General features: G+C 43.5%; 1 protein-coding gene across 1 annotated transcript; it reads right to left on the bottom strand.

The window, feature by feature from the left end:
* Positions 1-206: 206 nt before the first annotated feature.
* Positions 207-18,500, bottom strand: LOC130683439 (ubiquitin carboxyl-terminal hydrolase 43-like). The gene is made up of 2 exons (XM_057500869.1): positions 18,475-18,500; positions 207-1,978 (listed from the first exon to the last, which is right to left on the bottom strand). The coding sequence occupies exon 2, from the start codon at positions 1,923-1,925 to the stop codon at positions 927-929; it is 999 nt and encodes a 332-aa protein (XP_057356852.1). The 5' UTR covers positions 1,926-1,978; positions 18,475-18,500; the 3' UTR covers positions 207-926.
* Positions 18,501-18,733: the final 233 nt, after the last annotated feature.

The raw sequence follows: 18,733 nt of genomic DNA on the forward strand, positions 1-18,733 counted from the left end.
CTCAGACTCCCAGGTCCTCGAAAGCACAGGCCCTCTGCAGAGAGACCGGAGAAGCCCTCTCCTTCTTTAGAAAGAACAAGTCATCTTAATTAAGAGCTCCTTAAACATTTGCATAAACAACTCAAGGGACTCCTTTCCAATATCAACAACAATGAGCCAAATTTACGGGCTGGAGCAAAGCAAGATCATTTGTCCCACGTGAGCAATTCAGTCACTTGCTTGTTTCACTGGCAGGCTTTTATTAAAATTGTACATAGATCTCATATTTACATGTTCTTAAAAAAGACCCTCCTTTTACCCTAGTATCAAAATAGTTCTTCTTTAAATACCTCAAAAATCTTTAATACAATTATTGTTATATAGTAAATATTCTCCTAAAATCTCAATTTTCTCCCCATTTCCCCCCCAGAATCCTGACTTATTGTCACTCCCACATTTTGGGGATCTTTAATGCTTTATTACAGAGAAGCATTAAAAGGGAAAGATTTTTCTGTTAAGTCTACTACTTAAAAAAAAAATTTTTTTTTTAAAGGAGAAACCAATGACAACATTTGATTTGATATTGAAGATTCTTATTAATTAGGCTTCTCTATAAAGTTATGCCCTAAGGTTTGCCCACATCCAAATCGCCCTTTAGTACTGGTACTTAGGGCCTGGAATTAAAGGCAGCATCAGTTCTTGCCTTAAAGTGGTAACATTGCTCCAACAGCACCCTCTTGTGGCCTAGACGTATAAGAGCACCCAACAATACAGGAAGGTAATTTGGATACAAGATGTTAGAAATCTCGATGCAGAGATCAAAATGTTCACTTTCAGGGGTCACGGGACAACTTGCTTCCAGAAAGCCCACTCTCAACACAGGTACCCAGAGTGCTGTCAGCGCGGTCGTGAGAATGTCAGTTTTACAAAATACTGGAAATATGCTCTCAAAAGCTAGACTGCGGTGATGATTTCTTTCGACCTAAGGAGAGAGTGTGGTATTTCACCTTTTGCAAGGTGCCAAAAGAAGTCTGCTCCCCCAGAACACTCCTGGGTGATGTACCAAGGGCACTGGCCCTCAAGGGATGGCTGGCCTTGCGAGGGAGGTGCAGAGAGCTGGGGGCTGACCGGACACCCCCATCCAGGTGGTGGGCTGGGGTCTGCGTCAGGCTCTCCTGAATCCTGAGACCCACAGCTGGGCTCAGCCTGCCACTCACCAGGGAGGCTGGGGGCATCTGGGGAGCCACCGCCCTGTCATTCTTCTTCTCCTTCTTCCAAAACACAGTCCGCAGAAGGGTGAGGGTCTCCTGCGGGGATCTGTCTGCCCCGGCGTCCCTTCCCTCTGCGTTGGCCCTGATTTTGTCCAAGGAATCTTGGTGATTGTCTGTGTGGTTTCCAGAGGCCGCAATGCTCAGGGCCTCCTTGGGGGACAGCGCTGTACCACTGCCTCCTGCCTGGTCACTGCCTGTACAGTTTGTGGTCCTCAGGCCTTCCAGCCGGGCACGTTTCTCATTCTCCACTGAGGGCATCACAACGAGGGGCAAGTCGAACTGTTTGGGAAGCCGGATATCCTGACTTGTGTTTTGTTTGAGTTTCTTTGCTGTGCTTAGACCATCAGGGACTCCAGGGACTGCACAGTGCTTGGGGTAGCCCGAGGGACAGGGCCGTCCAGCCAGTACCATATCGCCGTCCCACGCACTATCTTCACCCCCAGCAGAGGGGGCGGCATTTGACTGTGGCGCCGATGCCATCCTGTCCTTGCCAGCAGTGCCCGTCAACAGTGGTATGATGGACTGGCTTGTGGATCGAGGTCTCCGTCTGGACTCCAAATACTCCACCAATTCAACAGATGCACCAAGTGGTTTCTCCCTGGGCCCAAAAGACCACCGGAGAGGCATGGTCTTAAAGGGCCCATGCTTGGCTTGAGAAGGGGTGGGCACCTTCATGCTGACGTTTTGGCCTCGTATACCTGGTACCAAGGGCCTGGACTCCAACACTCCTGGAAAAGACACCAAGAGCATCAGTGCCCAAAAAACCATGCAGCTGCAACAGTAATAGCAGCGTCAGCCATCTAACAAGCACTGACTGAGCACCTCAGATGTGGTGGGCACTGTGCTAAGCACTGGAGATACAGCAGAGAGCAAGACACATACGGTTCCTGCCCTGGGAAGCATCAGTGTTTTCACCCAGCATGCCATGGAATTGATTGATGTATTTGAAGCCACAGTGCGAGCCAGTATCCAAAAAGGTAGCTACGTGCCTAGGCAGTGCAGGCCTGAGAAAACCCAGTCTCTGAGGCATTTAGCTCCCAGATATAATATTATTTTTATTTGCCTTTAAATATTCCCATGAATCAGAATGCTCTGCCAAAGTTTCTGCTTTTCCAGGTCAGACTAGATGCTTGTACTTTTTTTCAGATTCAAGAATCTCATATACCTTACCGTGAGCTAAAAAAGAAATGAACTATGTGCTTAATTTTATCAGAGCTGCCACACGTCTTTATTGTATGTTTGCAACACCTGTATTACAGTTGGAAAGATATTTTTTTATATAAACTGTTAAGTGAGAAAGAGAGTCTAGAAAATCACAGTGTAAGGCAACTTTCAAAAATATATACACATATATGTGTGCATATGTGTGTGCAGGTGGATGATGTATGCATATGAAAACAAACAGGTGGCAAAATAAATCCTAAGACAACAAGGCATAGAGGAGGCCATGGGGGTGCTGCGTACAACTGATTTTCTTCCTAATTCTTTCTACATCTCAACATTTCTGAGGGGAACATACATATAACTAAGGTTGTATATTTTTTCTTAAACAGCCAGTTACAAAGACAATTCCATTTGCAAGAGCATCAAAAATAATAAACATTTAGGTATTAACTTAACCGAGGAGGTGAAAGATTTGTACAGTGAAAAATATAACATATTCCTGAAAGAAATTAAAAGACATAAATAAATGGAAACACATTCCATGTTCTTCATGGATTGGAAGACTTAATGTTGTTAAATATCAAGATGGCCCAAAGCATTCAACAGAGTCAATGCCATCCCTATGCAATATTTTTTGTAGAAACAAAAACCCATCCTAAAATTCACGTGGAATCTCAAGGGACCCTGAATAAGCCAGTCACAAAAAGTCAAATACTGTATGACTCCACTCATACGAGATAGAGTAGTCAAAATATAAAGACAAATCGTAATGGTGGTTTCCAGGAGCTGGGCGGAGGGGAGAAGGTGGAGTTATTGTTTAATGGGTATAGAGGTTCAGTTTTACAAGATGGAAAGAGTTACGGGGATCGATGGTGGTGAAGGCAACACAACAATATAAAGTGTACTTAATACCACTGAACTGTACGCTTTAAAATGGTTAAGATGGTAAACTTTGTTGCATGCATTTTAACACAATAAAAATAAGTTAAAAGGAAAAGGAACACTCAGTTACCAGTTACTGAACCACCAAGATGCCTTGATTGACAGGATGCCTGCACCCTGAGGTCAGCTGAAGCACACGACCGCGTGGGACAAGGGCAGCAGTCCCTGTGTTTACTGAGAGACCCAGGGCCATCTGCCAGCCCCTCCCCTCACCTGTCCAGTCTCATCAGCGAGTGTGAGCAAGGGCTGCGGCCACAAAGGCCCCTGTAAGTGGAGGCTCAGCCAGCTTGGACAGGCCCTTTGGAGGGGGCCAGGGATTCTCAGGGCCATAGGCGCAGGGCCTCAGGGCTCAGGGCAGCTGAGGGATGAGGCCCAGAGTCACGGGGCATGTTGGCTGGGGGGTGGGGGGGCAGAGCACAGGCCAGCCAGGCTCCCCAGGAGAAGCGGCCGGAAGGCGAAGGGGAACAGCACCCACGGTTATGGGAGCAGTTGGTCGGAACCTGAGAGGCTCCTTGAGATTTTACCTTCAGGTTTTCACATGCAATTTTGGGTATCTTTTCCTTTAAAGCATTTCTTTAGATGAGCCAGGAACAGACACAATTTCACCCAAAATGCTTCACAATTTAGGTTTCAGCTGCCCTTGCTGCTCCACCATTAAATTCCCATGCCTCGGAGGAAAAAACGTTCTGGGGGCTGGGATGTGTACACAGGTTTTATCCTCTCCCACAGCCCTGGGCAGGGCAGAGGGAGCAGCTTTGTGTTAGGACAAAGCTGTGACTTTTATTTGGCCTTTCAAAATGATAGAAGGCAGCCTGTAGCCGCGGCAGGTGGTGAGAGCTTGGCAGCAGCCCTGTAGGGGCCCTCCCCGGTGGGAGGGCCGGGCCACCTCTGCCGCTCCACACCCTGGAACCACAGGCACTGACGCGGCTCGGGTCTCCTCTTGCTCAGGAGTCCAGGGAAAGGATCCACTACTATCTTTGGTTTCTCTCATTCTACGTGCTGGGCTCCAACAGGACCTGAGGGCGAGCGTGAGAGCCTTTGGTAAATAGAGAGAGAGGTGACATAGGGGCAGGAGACAATGGCAGGACCCAGGCTGATGCACTGCTTACCGTCCACCCAGTGTCTCATGCGCCTCCCCTGGGGAGGCCTTCTGGGAGGCCGGGAGCTGGAGGCAGAGGCGGAGCCGGAACACCGGTTCCTTCCTGTGGAATCTGCCCTTGCTCACGCCCAGTCTGGCCTGAGAACAGGAAGGCCTGGAGCCTTAAGTGACATCAGGTACATGAATAGTTAGGTTCTTCCTGAAGGTCAGGTAAGCCCAGAACACACACAAGGAGCTTCCCAGGCGCTCCTCACACAGGTGGCGGCTATACAGCAGTGGGCACGGCCCCATGCCCACAGCGGCTCTGCAGCTGCCAGATGCTGCCCTGAGAAATGCCACCTCTGTGATTTTTCTCGGCTGATGAAAACAGGCATCAGAGTGACCGTACAATGTGTGCCAGGAGCTGTGGGGGCCTCTCCTCACTGTCCTCAGCCACCTGCCACAGTAGGAACCTCTTCCTGGCCCAGCACTTCTGGTCTCTCTCAGGGCTTCCGCTGTGCCTCATACATCCACTCACTTCTGTGTTCAATAAATAGCTAAGGAGCACCTACTGTGTGCCAAGGACTTTCAGTGCTGGGGATACAGCTGTAGAAACATACAAAGCGCCTATCCCTTATGGGGTTTGAGACGTAGTGCTAAGAGCTATGCTGAAGAATAACGCAGGGGAAGGGGGAAAGAGCCGGTGGGCGGTGAGTGAGAAGCGGGGAGAGACCTGCGTGAAGGGAAGGAAGACACCCAGGGGAGATCTGGGGGAAGAGCCCCCAAGCAGAGGAAGCAGCAAGTGCAAAGGCCCTGAGGCACTGGTGAGCTTTGAGGGCCAGGGCAGAAGCAAAGAGACCTCCATGGCTGTAACCAAGAGAGAAAAGGGTCCCCTGTTACAGTCTTCATCTTCTGAACCCCAATCTGTATTTGGAGACATCCTGGGGCAAGCCTAACCCCCAAACTTCTCCTGGTCCCTGACAAAGTAAGAAGCTACACAGGTGACTAAGACTTGGTCATCTCTGAGACCGAGCCAGCAGCACGAGGCTGGTGAGGGTAAAGGCCATCTTGGGGGCCTAGGCCACCACTGCTTCCATCACTCTGAGAATCACCTCTGTTCAAGAGAGTGTGGAGGGGAGCCCCAGGGGGCAGAAACAGAAAAATAACAACATTCAGCATTCAGAGAATAAGAACAAACAGAACCATCCAAAGAGGCCCCTAATGAAATAGAGGTGCCGGAAGAAACAGAAATCTCTCAAGGAGATTGAGGTCTGAACAGGGGACTGACAAATGTGGCTTTCAAGTTTTAAAATTCATTAAATGAACTGAAGCCTTGCAGGGCTGCCGCTGAGACTCAAGTGAGTGGCCTGAAAGTGGTGTGGACCCAGTATCTCACACCCAGAGCCCAACGACAGGGAGGCAGCAATCCCAGGGAAAGGCCCGGGGACTCGGACGAGGATCCAGGAGACCCAGCGGGCAAATAATAGGCACTTGAAAAGTAGGAGAGGCAATAATTAAACAAAGGAGCAAACAGAAAGAACACTTCCCTACAGCAATGTTCTTCTACAGCCTGCAGCGAAGGAGGGCCTCTCCAAGCTCTAGGTAAGGCTGATGAAGAAAAACAAGACATAGGCATATTCTGGTAGAATTTCTTAACTCCAAGGTCAAAGACACTCTTACCAGCTTCCAGCCAGGAAGAACAAATGACTCTCACATGAAAACAATGGGTTTCTCACCTGCAGCCCTGGGCCTGGCAGACCGTGGGAACACACCCGCAGACGCCCGAGAGCACCTGAGGACTGCAGTCCAGGAGTCCTCCACCCAGACACGCCGCCATCCACTTCCCAGGGAAAGGAAATACCTGTGGCTACACAGGGTTAGAGGACACAACACGCTTACTTGGGAAGAACTCTGACCAGAATCAGAACTGCGACCTCAAGATAAAGGGTGACAGACAGCAGTGTTTGGTGGATCCCCACCCACATAGGGACAGGTGGTCTTAGAATGTGTAACACAAAGCTAAGTTTGTGTGTCAGGGACAGGAAAGGTACTGCAGGAGGAATTCTAATTACACTACTGGAACAGAGTATCACCCCATCTCAGCAAAATGTAAGAGTTGGGGATTGAGGTGGGCTCCTTCCTAAAACAGACCAGAGGGAGCCTATGGAAGCAGCTCAGAGGCCTTGTGGGGGGAATGACATGGAAGCATTCTGCAGGTGTGATCTTATAAATGGGAAGGAGAGAAGGCAGCTATGAAACAGGGTGACTCGCAGGGACCAGCTGGCTTCTCATGCCCATGTAATAGGAAAATGCATTTGGTTATAAATATTGGGAAGTATTCGGTAACAACAGATGGAAAAGGAAAGCAGAGCTTCCACATAAACAAGGGGGAAAGGAAACAAATGGCAACATGATCAAATCAGTCCACATAAGGTAAAAGAAAGAGTAACAGAAAATGTTAAAATGACATGAAATCACGTTTTATTGCTCTTATATTAATATGAATGGACTGAACCCTCCCACGATCAGATAGGCTCTGAATTTTTGACATTAAAAAATAAAGTGAGAGGCAGAGCCAAGATGACAGCGTGAGTAGAGCAGTGGAAATCTCCTCCCAAAACCACATATATTTTTGAAAATACAACAAAGACAACTCTTCCTAAAAGAGAGACCAGAAGACACAGGACAACATCCAGACCACATCCACACCTGTGAGAACCCAGCGCCTTGCAAAGGGGGTAAGATACAAGCCGCAGCCCGGCGGGGTCCTAGCGCCCCCCACCCCAGCTCCGGGCAGGAGGAGAGGAGTCGGAGCGGGGAGGGAGAGAGAGCCCATGACTGCTAACCACCCAGCCCTACCCAACCGCACCAGAGCACAGACACAGTGCATGCATGGGGTCCAGGATACTAGGGAAACAGGTCAGTAAGACCTGTGAGCGGGTTCCTGCAGCTGGCGCCCCGGGAACAAAGAAAAGCGAGTGCTTTTTGGAAGTCTTAAAGGGACAGGGACCCCACAGCTGGACAGAAGCATCCTGGGACACTTAGTCCAGCAGCAGGGAACCATGGGCACCCTAAACCCCTGGATAGCAGGGCAGCTCAGAGGCCCCTCATGGAGATAAACAGCCTCCCGGCCATTCCCCCTCCAATGAGTCCACCATTTTGGAGCAGCAGCTCAAGGCAGGCCACGCCCACAGCAACAGCGGAGATTAACTCCATAGCAGCCGGGCAAGAATCAGAAGCCCTGTCTGTGCACAGCTGCCCAACACAAGCCACTAGAGGTCGCTGTTCTCCCAGGAGAGAAGGGCCACAAACCAACAAGAAGGGAAGTTCTTCCAGCCGTCACTCATGTCAGCTCTGCAAACTATCTCTATTGCCATGAAAAGGCAAAATTTGAGGCAGACAAAGATTACAGAGACAACACCTGAGAAGGAGACAGACCTAACCAGTCTTCCTGAAAAAGAATTCAAAATAAAAATCATAAACATGCTGATGGAGATGCAGAGAAATATACAAGAGCTAAGGGATGAAGTCCAGAGGGAGATTACAGACATCCAGAGGGAGATAACAGACATCCGGAAGGAGATTACAGAAGTGAAACAAACTCTGAAAGGATTTATAAGCAGAATGGATATGATGCAAGAGGCCATTGATGGAATAGAAACCAGAGAACAGTAACGCATAGAAGCTGACACAGAGAGAGATAAAAGGATCTCCAGAAATGAAACAATATTAAAGAGAACTGTGTGACCAATCCAAAAGGAACAATATCCATATTATAGGGGTACCAGAAGAAGAAGAGAGAAAAAAGGATAGAACGTGTCTTTGAAGAAATAATTGCTGAAAACTTCCCCTAACTGGGGGAGGAAATAATCGAACAGACCACAGAAATACACAGAACTCCCAACAGAAAGGACCCAAGGAGGACAACACGAAGACACATAATAATTAAATGGCAAAGATCAAGGAAAAGGACAGAGTTTTAAAGGCAGCCAGAGAGAGAAAAAGGTCACCTATAAAGGAAAACCCAGCAGGCTATCAACAGACTTCTCAACAGAAACCTTACAGGCCAGAAGAGAATGGCATGATATATTTAATGCAATAAAACAGAAGGGCCTTGAACCAAGGATACTGTATCCAGCACGATTATCATTTAAATATGAAAGAGGGATTAAACAATTCCCAGACAAGCAAAAGTTGAGGGAATTTGCCTCCCACAAACCACCTCTACAGGGTATTCTAGAGGGACTATTCTATACGGGAGCACTCCTAAGAGTAAACAGATGTCACCAGAGAAAATAAAATCACAGCAAAGAAAGCAGAAAAACCAAATAGTAACTAAAGGCAAAAAATAAAATCAATTACCCACTAAAAGCAGTTAAAGGAAACACAAAAGAGCACAGAATAAAACAACCAACATATATAGAATGGAGGAGGAGGAATAAGAAGGGAGAGAAGAAAAGAATCTCCAGACAGTGTACATAACAACTCAATAAGTAAGCTAAGTTAGGCAGTAAGATACTAAAGAAGCTACCCTTGAACCTTTGGTAACCACGAATCTAAAGCCTGCAATGGCAATAAGTACATATCTTTCAATAGTCACCCTAAATGTAAATGGACTGAATGCACCAATCAAAAGACACAGAGTAACAGAATGGATAAAAAAGCAAGACCCATCTATATGCTGCTTAGAAGAAACTCACCTCAAACCCAAAGACATGCACAGACTAAAAGTCAAGGGATGGAAACACATATTTCAGGCAAACAACAGAGAGAAGAAAGCAGGGGTTGCAGTACTAGTATCAGACAAAATAGACTTCAAAACAAAGAAAGTAACAAGAAATAAAAAAGAACATTACATAATGGTAAAGGGCTCAGTCCAACAAGAGGATATAACCATTCTAAATATATATGCACTCAACACAGGAGCACCAGCATATGTGAAACAAATACTAACAGAACTAAAGGGGGGAATAGAATGCAATGCATTCATTTTAGGAGACTTCAACACACCACTCACCCCAAAAGATAGATCCACTGGACAGAAAATAAGTAAGGACACGGAGGCACTGAACAACACACTAGAACAGATGGACCTAATAGACATCTATAGAACCCTACATCCAAAAGCAACAGGATACACATTCTTCTCAAGTGCACATGGAACATTCTCCAGTATAGACCACATACTAGGTCACAAAAAGAGCCTCAGAAAAATTCCAAAAGATTGAAATTCTACCAACCAACTTTTCAGACCACAAAGGTATAAAACTAGAAATAAACTCTACAAAGAAAACAAAAAGGCTCACAAACACATGGAGGCTTAACAACATGCTCCTAAATAATCAATGGATCAATGAACAAATTAAAATAGAGATCAAGGAATATATGGAAACAAATGACAACAACAACACAAAGCCCCAACTTCTGTGGGATGCAGGGAAAGCAGTCTTAAGAGGAAAGTATATAGCAATCCAGGCACACTTAAAGAAGGAAGAACAATCCCAAATGAATAGTTTAACATCACAATTATCGAAACTGGAAAAAGAAGAACAAATGAGGCCTAAAGTCAGCAGAAGGAGGAACATAATAAAGATCAGAGACGAAATAAACAAAATTGAGAAGAATAAAACAATAGAAAAAATCAATGAAACCAAGAGCTGGTTCTTTGAGAAAATAAACAAAATAGATAACCCTCTAGCCAAACTTATTAAGAGAAAAAGAGAATCAACACACATCAACAGAATCAGAAATGAGAATGAAAAAATCACGACAGACTCCACAGAAATACAACGAATTATTAAAGACAACTATGAAAACCTATATGCTAACAAGCTGGAAAACCTAGAAGAAATGGACAACTTCCTAGAAAAATACAACCTTCCAAGACTGACCAAGGAAGAAACACAAAAGTTAAACAAACCAATTACGAGCAAAGAAATTTGAAATGGTAACCAAAAAACTACCCAAGAACAAAACCCCCATGCCAGACGGATTTACCTCGGAATTTTATCAGACATACAGAGAAGACATAATACCAATTCTCCTTAAAGTTTTCCAAAAAAATAGAAGAGGAGGGAATACTCCCAAACTCATTCTATGAAGCTAATATCACCCTAATACCAAAACCAGGCAAAGACCCCACCAAAAAAGAAAATTACAGACCAATATCCCTGATGAATGTAGATGCAAAAATACTTAATAAAATATTAGCAAACCGAATTCAAAAGTACATCAAAAGGATCATACACCATGACCAAGTGGGATTCATCCCAGGGATGCAAGGATGGTACAACATTTGAAAATCCATCAACATCATCCACCACATCAACAAAAAGGACAAAAAACACATGATCATCTCCATAGACACTGAAAAAGCATTTGACGAAATTCAACATCCATTCATGATAAAAACTCTCAGCAAAATGGGTATAGAGGGCATGTACCTCAACATAATAAAGGCCATATATCATAAACCCACAGCCAATATCATACTGAACAGCAAGAAGCTGAAAGCTTTTCCTCTGATATCGGGAACAAGACAGGGATGCCCACTCTCCCCACTGTTATTTAACATAGTACTGGAGGTCCTAGCCATGGCAATTAGACAAAACAAAGAAATACAAGGAATCCAGATTGGTAAAGAAGAAGGTAAACTGTCACTATTTGCAGATGACATGATATTGTACATAAAAAACCCTAAAGACTCCACTCGAAAACTACTAGAACAGATATCAGAATACAGCAAAGTTGCAGGATACAAAATAAACACACAGAAATCTGTGGCTTTCCTATACACTAACAATGAACCAATATAAAGAGAAATCAGGAAAACAATTCCATTCACAATTGCATCAAAAAGAATAAAATACTTAGGAATAAACCTAACCAAAGAAGTGAAAGACCTATACCCTGAAAACTACAAGACACTCTTAAGAGAAATTAAAGGGGACACTAACAAATGGAAACTCATCCCATGCTCTTGGCTAGGAAGAATTAATATCGTCAAAATGGCCATCCTACCCAAAGCAATATACAGATTTGATGCAATCCCTATCAAATTACCAGCAACATTCTTCAACGAACTGGAACAAATAGTTCAAAAATTCATATGGAAACACCAAAGACCCCAAAGAGCCAAAGCAATCCTGAGAAAGAAGAATAAAGTGGGGGGAATCTCACTCCCCAACTTCAAGCTCTACTACAAAGCCCCAGTAATCAAGACAGTTTGCTGCTGGCAGAAGAACAGAGCCACAGAGCAGTGGAACAGATTAGAGACTCCAGACATTAACCCAAACATAAATGGTCAATCAATATTTGATAAAAGAGCCATGGACATACAATGGGGAAATGACAGTCTCTTCAACAGATTGTGCTGGCAAAACTGGACAGCTACATGTAAGAGAATGAAACTGGACCATTGTCTAACCCCATACACAAAAGTAAATTTAAAATGAATCAAAGACCTGAATGTAAGTCATGAAACCATAAAATTCTTAGAAAAAAACATAGGCAAAAATCTCTTAGACATAAACATGAGTGACCTCTTCTTGAACATATCTCCCCAGGCAAGGAAAACAAAAGCAAAAATGAACAAGTGGGACTATACTAACCTGAAAAGCTTCTATACAGCAAAAGACACCATCCATAGAACAAAAAGGTACCCTACAGTATGGGAGAATACATTTGTAAATGACAGATCCGATAAAGGCTTGACATCCAAAATATATAAAGAGCTCACGCACCTCAACAAACAAAAAACAAATAATCCAATTAAAAAATGAGCAGAGGAACAGAAAAGACAGTTCTCCAAAAAAGAAATTCAGATGGCCAACAGACACACGAAAAAATGCTCCACATCGCTAGGCATCAGAGAAATGCAAATTAAAACCACAATGACCTATCACCTCACACCAGTAAGGATGGCTACCATCCAAAAGACAAACAACAACAAATGTTCGCGAGGTTGTGGAGAAAGGGGAACCCTCCTACACTGCTGGTGGGAATGTAAATTAGTTCAACCATTGTGGAAAGCAGTATGGAGGTTCCTCAAAATGCTCAAAATAGACTTACCATTTGACCCAGGAATTCCACTCCTAGGAATTTACCCTAAGAATGCAGCAGTCCAGTTTGAAAACAACAGATGCACCCCTATGTTTATCGCAGCACTATTTACAGTAGCCAAGAATTGGAAGCAACCTAAGTGTCCATCAGGAGATGAATGGATAAAGAAGATGTGGTACATATACACAATGGAATACTACTCAGCCATAAGAAAAGGGCAAATCCTACCATTTGCAGCAACATGGATGGAGCTGGAGGGTATTATGCTCAGTGAAACAAGCCAAGCGGAGAAAGAGAAATACCAAATGATTTCACTCATCTGTGGAATATAAGAACAAAGGAAAAACTGAAGGAACAAAACAGCAGCAGAATCACAGAACTCAAGAATGGACTAACAGGTACCAAAGGGAAAGGGACTGGGGAGGATGGGTTGGTAGGGAGGGATAAGGGGGGGAGAAGTCAGGGGGTATTAAGATTAGCATGTATAATGTGGGGGGGTGGGAGAAAGGGGAGGGCTGTGCAACACAGAGAAGACAAGTAGTGATTCTACAACATTTTGCTATGCTGATGGACAGTGACTGAAATGGGGTATGTGGGGTATGTGGGGGGGACTTGGTGTAGGGGAGAGCCTAGTAAACATAATATTCTTCATGTAAAGTAGATTAATGGTAACAAAAACAAAAAGGGAAAGAAAAGGGGTATTACTCCCTGATAGGATAAAACTAACTACAAATCAACGATTAATGCATGTTTTACATATCCTTAATTTTGATCTTTTAAAGGGTGTCAGATGATCAGCTATGGAAGTATATTTTTCTGATAATATTCCTTTCTCTTAAAAAAAAAGCAGTTCCTGTGTGGTGATCTCCAATAGGTTCTTCACAGTGGTATAAAGGTCATATCAAAGTGTGGGCAAAGGGTTTGTTTGTGTTTATACAGAGGATCAAAGCCTAATTTGGCTACCCAGAAAACGAATTAAGACACGATATGAAGAAGAACTTCCAACATCAACATCCTCTGGAAGAGTCATTCCAGAAGATGACTGTCAAAAAACTTCAACAAAGATCCTGGCGCTGTTGCAGTTGTAGCTGCATTCATCCCACTGGTTCCTGGACTTGCCATTGGAATGAAGAAGGAGATATCTAAGCTGGCCTGTGCATATAGTAAACAACAAATTTGACTGGATCTATACTGTTGGAACTCAACCAAGAATTAGGAGAAGTGCAAGTTGCAGTGCTCCAAAATCGTGTGACTATAGACTATCTACTGTTAAAAGAACATATGGGATGTGAACAGTTCCCAGGAATGTGTTGTTTTAATTTGTCTGATTTTTCTCAAACGATTCAAATTCAGTTAGACAATATCCATCATATCCTTGATAAGTTTTCACAAATGCCTAGGGTACCTAACTGGTTTTCTTGGTTTCACTGGATATGGCTGGTAATTGTAGGTCTGCTTTTGTTATGTAGCTGTATTCCCATTATGTTAATGTCTGTACGCAATTTAATTAGTAGTTTGTTAAAACCTATACATGCTTATGTTACTGCACAAGAAGATATGTCAAAGAAATAATCAGTCTTCCCATGTTTTCTTCCATCTGCTACTTCTATAGCTTTTCTTCTTCCTTCCTAATTACAACCCTTTAGTAGAATTCGTGCCTCATATAGAAAATTACCGAGTATCATAATTCTTCCAAGTGGTAAAGATACCTCAAGACAAATGCTGGGCATATAAGCCACAGGGCATAAATCTGCAAAGAAGTAAAAAGCTAACCTTTTCAAAGAATATTGCTTCTCTCTCACTTACCAATTTTACATTTCCGTGTATGGCCCCGGAAGACGACTGGTTAGCCAGAGACGGGTAAGATTCCTCAAGGGAGGAACAACCTAAGACAGGCACAGTCGCAGGGGGGCCAACAGGTGAGAAATTGGGGATCAACAGAGGTGAGGCTTAGAACCTCACCTCCCCTGTTTTGAGAGAAATCTTCTGCTTCCGTGGATGTTTTGTTGCCCTTGTCTAGCTTGTATTAATACTTAGTCTATAGGCACAGACCTGATCATCTACATTTGCCCTCTTACAGCACTTAATTATGTTTTCTACCTTTATCTTGCATCTACCTACCACTTCAGCATTTTATTTAAAAAAAATAATAATCATAAGGGAGAAATGTGGGATTCACATATAAATCAAGTATAAAAATCAAACGAATAAAAAAATCTTCTTATTTCCACATTTCATGTGTACATTGAGGAAACTTAGCAAATGTATTTTTTGAATGAAGTAAAAACAATCCTCAACTGCTTCCTTTAGGAATCTCACTATAGTCATTATAGCAATGGCTGACAACTGAGTACCTGATCTGGGCCAGGTTCTACACTAAGAGCTTTACATTTTAAACTTCACAAGGATCCTGTGAGGTAGGATCTTCAACAACTCACCACTACACTCAAAAATAACATCATTCGCATGTATGTGTATATTTGTGTGTGTATCACACACATATATAAAACAAGAGCAGGTATACAATACATAATTGAGAGACCAGGAGGTAAGCTGACAAGGAAAACTGGATCCTGGTACCAGCTTTGCTACATTTCCCCTCTCTTCCTTCCATATTGTCATCTATGAAAGGAGATGCTCAAGTCTGGCTCTGTGGCTCCAGACCATACCTATGCAAATCAATAATAAGGTACAATACACTTCCTGCCAAGTGTGGAGTATAAATGGTAAATACTTTCGGAGTTTGGACGTGAGGGAAATTACCATTGGCCGAGGCACTCAGACCAGACAAGGCTGCATCCAGGGGTTAGTTACATCTTGGGCTGAACCACGAGGTTAAAGCAGACCTCTCATTCCCACAGGAAGGAGGAGCAAATTCTATACTCCGCAGAGACACAGGGAGCCAGCAAAGCTGAAAGGAAGGTGCCTTGCACATCTGACTGGTGCCCAGAGCAGAAGCATAAGGTAAAAGACAATAGGGATGAACGGAAGCTGGTTCTGCAGAGCCTTCAACACGAGAATAACGTTAGGCTTTTAAAAGAGAATTTTAGAGCTGTATGGGATACTTTTGTATGCAAAGTGAGGCCTTGGAGAGGTTATATGAAGTACTGAAGGCCAAAATCCCAGATGTCTTACCTGATCCTCATGTTCTCACTTTAGCCCTAAAGAACAGTGGTTCTGAAGCGTTGCTATACATTGGGATCACTGAAGAATCTTTAAAAAACAAAATAAATCATAAAACAATTCTTGGCTCCCACCCCCAAGCACTCTTGACTAAACTGGTATGGGGTTTGCCTTGGACGTGAATTGTGTGAGCTCCCCAGGTGATTCCAGTCTGTAGCAAAGTCTGACAACCACTAGCCTAGTGGTAATGGGCAACCTCATCACAGTATCAAGCACACAAGCACCTAAAGTACTAGTTCAGGAAAATTAACGTGAATTCCATTTACCTAAATAGTTGGGAATGAGAGTAGAGTGGCAGGGAACTAGTAGAAGACTTGTACAGCTGTTCAATTCCATAACTAGTCACCAGTATTTACTATCTGCAAGTCAGAAGGCAAAAAGGATGGGACTATAGCAGAAAAAAAAAAACAGCGTAAAAGAGACATTAGGAACATTTAAAAGAAAAAAACAAACAAAATCAGTGAATAATCTGATGTGAGGAGTGAAGAAAGAGTGGATTATTAGAGTTTTCAGGCCTGTAAGACAAAGAGGATGGTGATGCCATGACAGAAACCCAGAAACTAGAAAGGGGAGCAGAAAATAAGCGTCCAGACTATGAACTGGGTCTCTGTTTGATCACAAAAACACTGGCTGTACATTAAATTGACATATATGTATATATAAGATTTACTTTAAAAATACACTTTAAAAGATGTAGAAGGCAGAGTGGAAACAAGAATGGCAGAATATTGATCATTATGGAAATTGGGTGATGAGTATAAAAGGGCCTATTATACTATTCCACTTGGTATTTTTTTACATTCCATGATATATACTTTCTAAAATAAATAGACCTTCCCCCCCAAAAAGCCCAACTGGAATAGAAAACTGTTAAGGTTTAACTTATTAAATTTTTCCAGAAATTGTCCATCAACAAATAAGTTGTCCTAGCAGTAAAGCTAATTAACTTTAGCAAAGAATCAGACAGTAAGCACTTGCTATTTCTATAAAAAGTGAGCTGACCACTTACTTTGATAAGCTATTAAAACAGTAACAGCTATATTACATTTCTAAACATCAGAACACTAATAAGCATCATTGACCTATGATTTTCAATAGAATGAAGGCAAAGCTGTAGTCCAGTGTGTTTTTTATAGGTTTCCCAAAGTCTCAGTCCATACTCTTTTTTATCTTCCTGACCACCAACTGACTAGGCAAGTTTGTAGATGCTAGCGTAGCAGATGTGCACACTGCTTCACCTTCAACAGTCAAAGAGAAAAATAGTGAGTCAAACTACTTGACAGTTAACAGGAAAAATTATAAATGCTTTTTCAGCATTAACTTTGGAAGAGGCTTGGGGTCCAGTGGTAGCTTCCGCCAGTCTAAATGAATAGCCTGGTACCTCTCCCTTACCTCTGAGCTTTATTTCCTACCTCCTGTGTAAAGGGAGGGAGTTTGCTTCCAGGAGGTGGAGGGCAACTTCGCAAGGGCCTTAAAAATGTTCATAAGATTGGACCCCAAATTCCACTTCTAGGAAGTGAGCCAAAGAAATAAGGTATGAAACAAAGGGGCAGTCTTTGCAACAGTTAAAAAACAAACAAAAATACCCTAATATTACAAGAGGTATAAAGAGGGGAATAATTTAAAAAATTATGGCCATTCGTATGATGCACTACTATGCAACATAAAAAATCATGTTGTCAGGAAATGATTTGGAAGGTTTACTGTTTTGTAAAGCATATATATGCATATATACAGACATATTATATAAAGTAATAAATTCATTAAAAACCAGTAGTGGTAATTATTCCAAATGATAGCATTAAAGATGGGTTTTTCTTCCCTCTCCAAATATTCAGTATTTCTAAATTTTCTATCCATGTTATAGATTGTTAAAATTATGTAGGAAAAAATTCGTGTTAAACCAATTAAGCCATTGACCCAGGTTAACCTAGATCCCCGGACAGTGCTAACTTCGACCGTGCAATCCATTCTCATACACATATTGTCTGCGACTTAAAAAATTATGAATTATATTACAAACACCAACATAAGACATACACTCCAACAAGAACTTTATAAAACTGTTATATGTTTCCAATTATTAAACAAAAATCTCAAGACTGATATGGGATAACAATAGGTTCCCCGGGATCAGAACTTGTGTATTTCATCATTACTCCTTGGCACTTAATTTTTGAATAAATGACCCTTCTGGCAGTTATTGTTTTACTGCATAAGTTGCTGCCCTAGAAATAATCTTCATGATACTGACTCAGTTAACTATAAAAAGCCTTATTAAAAAATGCGTAATTTCTCTGCCAAAGTCCTACAACTTTTTTGAACAAGATCTAGGTCCTAGCGCCAACTGGTTACTAACGGGCTTGCTTGACCATGAATTCTGAACTTCGTTTTCTCCACCAGTGAAATCACGGGTTCACCAGATAGGCTGGCATTCCACAAAAAGGTTACTTGTTTTCACAGGAGTCCAGGGAAGCCTGCCCCAGCCAGCTCCACAAGCAGGATCGGCGGGAAATCACCGCGGCGAGATGCAGCCGATATGGGCTAGAGAAATGTTCAGAGATTCGCCACTTAGCCTCAGCTTCCCGGGAACACACTGTCCTTCCCAGGCCACACCTGCAAGGACCCAAGGGTGGCGGGATGCGGCAAGGCCCCCCCAGCAGGGAAAGGGTCCTTGCTGTTCTTCCCTTCATCCCGAAAGTCCTCTAGCCCCAAAACCTAGTGTTCGCCCAGTCCCAGGAAGCCTGGCCTCCCTCAAGGGCTCTCCGAGCGCGGCGGCCCTCACCCGGGGCTCACCAGGGGTCCGGGGCCATCGTGCAGTCTCCGCCCGCTCCTCGGACACTTCCTGCTCGCAGCAGCTGACTACGGCGGCCCGCGCGGCTCACACTCCGCGATTAGGCCCGTGAGCGACCGGAACCTGGAGTTTGCAAAGTAAATATACACTAAGGCCTCAAAACTGTGGTAAAGAAAGGAAACCGGACCCCCATGGAACATTAAGTTGGAGCAGACTGCTCCCACTAAGAGATGTGAACAGCTCGGCGCAATGAAAAGAAAA

Source organism: Manis pentadactyla, chromosome 4, assembly GCF_030020395.1.
Source record: "Manis pentadactyla isolate mManPen7 chromosome 4, mManPen7.hap1, whole genome shotgun sequence".
NCBI classification, from domain to species: Eukaryota; Metazoa; Chordata; class Mammalia; order Pholidota; family Manidae; genus Manis; species Manis pentadactyla.